Source organism: Sinocyclocheilus rhinocerous, unplaced genomic scaffold (genome assembly GCF_001515625.1).
Source record: "Sinocyclocheilus rhinocerous isolate Xijiao unplaced genomic scaffold, SAMN03320098_v1.1 scaffold179, whole genome shotgun sequence".
NCBI lineage: Eukaryota > Metazoa > Chordata > Actinopteri > Cypriniformes > Cyprinidae > Sinocyclocheilus > Sinocyclocheilus rhinocerous.
This window is the reverse complement of record NW_015654042.1, coordinates 39,193-42,996: the sequence shown is the minus strand read 5'-3', so window position 1 is coordinate 42,996 and position 3,804 is coordinate 39,193. Positions and strand designations below refer to the sequence as shown.

Below are 3,804 nucleotides of genomic sequence, written 5' to 3'. Positions count from 1 at the left end.
TTTAAGGGGGTCTGAATACTTTCCGTACCCACTGTATATTAGGGAACTATGTCAAATCAGTATTAGAATACTACTGGGTACACCATACCAGATATTCAGAGATATGCTCCGGTCAAGCAGGCACTTAATTAGTGATTTTAACTTGATTTTATTAATTAACTTAATTATTTACACATTGGAATGAAAATGAACAGGATGAAATGTAATAGGTTGTAAATAATGAAATAAACATGGATCTTAACAGAATGGAAATAAAAGCTTACACTGGGGTGTCAAATTTAAGTAAATTTTATTAATATTATCAAAAGTTGTTTTAAAAATATCTTACAGGTTTATGTCATTTTATCAAACAGAGCCGAGTGTTTTAAAGTGTGACAAACCAGCTAACAAGTCAAACCTCACTGAATTAATCAAGCCATATCAATAAAAGCCATTTTATTATTTTTTTTTCCTAAATTTGGTGTTTTCTGTTTTCATATTTCTAGATTGCAGTTAAATGGTTTAATTACATTTTTAATTTAAAATCTTAACTTTAACAATGTAGTAAATCTTTTAAAATGTATATTTAAATAAATATTTAGTACATGTATTGTATATAAAAAAATTGCATTTTTATTATTTAAAAATTTTTTTTTTTCTTATATATATTATATATATTATAAATAGCAATAAATTATAAATAGCAAAAATATATATATATTTTAAAATGTAGTCAAATGAAAATATAAGAACAGAACATTTTTATTTTGTTTTGTATTTTTTGTCAAAAAAAGCACTGCACAACAGAGGTTTTTTTTATGTTTATTATAAATAGTGATCTATTTCATAACTCATAAGTCATAATAGTAATATGTATTATAGCCTAATTTCTTCAAGTTAAAGTGAAACTTTTATTATAAATAATAAAGTTGTTGTCGCTTTGTGAGAATATGAATAGAAGGATATCATTCCAGAATTTCCCAACCTGTCAGACTGCTTCCTGGACACGCCTCCTTTTCTAGCAAAGGAACAGCTCCTTACAGAAAGAGGAAGTGCTTTAATCTCATTCTCTTATTGTTATACAAGCTGTACACTCACTACTTTACATTGTAGCAAAGTGTCATTTCTTCAGTGTTGTCACATGAAAAGATATAATAAAATATTTACAAAAATGTGAGGGGTGTACTCACTTCTGTGAGATACTGTATATCTGCTGGTGAGTACGTTGCATTTTGGGTTGTTTATATGTTTATTTTTCGGATTTTCTAGCTGTGCAGCGTGACATTTAACCCTCAATGATTGTGCGGCAGTTGACGTGTAGGAGACTGACCTCTCAGCTGTGTGCGGCAGTCAGACTGAACTGGAGCGCTCCAAAGATGGCGAGACCAAGCTCAAGTAAAACACTTTTAAGACTCTCTTCACTGTGTATGTATGGCAGTGGATGGCCTGTGAATTAAATGGTTTGCAACTTGTTTCATTTGCAGATTTAACAGAGTTTCGTGAGCATTTTGCTAAAGCCAAGCACATTGCTATCATTACGGGGGCCGGAGTGAGTGCAGAGAGTGGAGTACCAACGTTTAGAGTACAGGGGGGCTATTGGAGGAAATGGCAGGCACAGGTACACATCACACAGTTTTTACCATCTTAGTTTCGATATAGGACTTATACTAAGGTTTTTCAAACTTTTTGATGCTAGGACTCAAATATGACAATCCCTTTGTGATGATCCCTCCTCTTGATAAATATAAAGGCAGCTATATATAAAGGAGAATATTAAATGTAATATTATTTTCCAAAATTAAATAATTGGCTTTTACATTGTCAATATACTAAAACACATTGTTAAAATATTATATAAATTTTATTATATTATATTATATAAATTATTATATTATAATAAAATAAGATAATGTATGTGTTGACAATGTATGTGAGTTTAACAATTATTATTTTTATTTTAGAGAAGTATTTAGTAAAAAAAATATATTTTAGAAAAATAAAGAATATACATTTATTGAAATCATTTTCTTGATTTCTTAAATCTTTGGAAAGCATAATAAAATAGTATAAAATTTAGTGAATGTGAATGTACAATACACAAATTTCATTAATATCTTAATTTTAACTTTGACAGCTCTAAAAAAAAAAAACATGTCAAATTTTTCACGGACTCCTTACTATCCCCCTGCGGCCCTCTGGGGTCCCCAGACCCCAGTTTGAAAACCCCTGACTTATATAGTACTTGGCAGAGCATAAGCGCAAGCACAGTGACTATAAGGTGATATCATGCTCTAATTGACAACATAAATAAGCCTAAATACACTTGTAAATGAAGAGGTAAGTTTTAGTCTTTCTTTGCTATGTAAAACGCCTCATTGAATCTGTGTGAGACTTTGAAAAGTAGTGGAAAAGGTACAGTAGGGTACCTGTTGTATATTATACTGCATGACTTTTCTTTAATTTATGATTCAGAATTATATACAAATGTGCCTGTAAAACGTAGTTTACATTTTGCATTGTAAATAATGACTGTAAACTTTCATCTGTTTGACAGCTCTGACCAAATTTGTCAGGCTACGTGTAATAGAGCATATAAACACTGTAGTCACACCACATGTAAGCAAGCAAACATGATCATTAAATAGTATTATTATTATTATTATTATTATTTTTTTTTTTTTTGGAGTTTGAATGTGTAACTGTATTTTTGGGGGTGGATTATAATAATCTTTGTAATTAAATTTTAATTTAAAAAAGGATGTCATTTAAATATTAAAATTAACATTTTAATCAACTGTTTAAAGTTTAATCAAATGAAAATATAACAATTCATTTACAACAAAACATTGCAGTTTTATTTTTTAAGTGCATAATTTATAAAAAGTTCTTAATTTCACACCACATATACATAAGTAAACATTAACAATAATAATATAATTTTTGTGGAGTTGGGATGTGTGACTGATTTTTTTTTTTTTTAGCATTTTTTTGAAAGGATTGGGGGTGGATTCATTTGAATTAATCTTTGTAAGTTCATGCATTTCTCTCTTTTCGTCTCTTTGTCTTTTTGGATTTGGCAACGCCTGAAGCTTTCTCTCGAGATCCTTCTTTAGTATGGGAATTTTACCATTACAGGCGCGAGGTGGGTTACACATTACTGACTAAATGGTTACCACTATCATAATGCCATTTGTTTCTTTCAGTGATCAATTCACTGTAATATTCATAAATTTGATGTAGTAAAATATACCTGGAATGTTATGTTAATTTTAAAATGAGACTTACTTTTGCTTTTTTTTTTTTTCTGTATGCATGTTTTGCATCTTTAGAATTGCAGTCATGAATCTAAAAGATCCTGGGCCCTCATTTATCAACAGTGCGTAGAAAAGGTTCTATATTTTGTCTTACGAATGAAATTTAGAATGTGCCTAAGTACAAGAAAATCCGTATTTATCAAACGTGCGCACGCAGTTCTTACGCACATGAGTAAGCAATCATTGTTGATAAATCCCACATGTGCGTAAGTAACATGCTCGTTCACGTTCACGGTCATTTGCATTCGGAAACGCCTCCAATGAACCATATATGGTGACAAGTTGACAACACCTCCCTTTATAAATCACGTGAATGTATGTGTCCTCACCGAAATCATGGCAAAGAAAGCGGTACCGACTGAGAAGCCATTCTGTGCTCTCACTCTCAGCGCGGTCTTTGAAAACGCGTTCTCTGCGGAGTGCATTGTTTGCCAAGTCTTCCAATAACGCAAGATAAGCCATTGCCAGTGACAAACATTTGTCACAGCTGTGTTTTATAGGGTTTGACACC

At 31.1% G+C, this 3,804-nt stretch overlaps 1 protein-coding gene across 1 annotated transcript in view; it reads left to right on the top strand.

Moving 5' to 3' along the window:
- Window positions 1-1,252: 1,252 nt before the first annotated feature.
- LOC107716536 (NAD-dependent protein deacylase sirtuin-5, mitochondrial-like) overlaps window positions 1,253-3,804 on the top strand; it is a 6,369-nt gene continuing 3,817 nt past the window's right edge. The window contains exons 1-3 of the mRNA XM_016523011.1: window positions 1,253-1,374; window positions 1,464-1,596; window positions 3,049-3,121. Coding sequence (XP_016378497.1) covers window positions 1,275-1,374; window positions 1,464-1,596; window positions 3,049-3,121 — 306 coding nt within the window. The 5' untranslated portion in view covers window positions 1,253-1,274. The remainder of the gene's footprint in view (window positions 1,375-1,463; window positions 1,597-3,048; window positions 3,122-3,804) is intronic.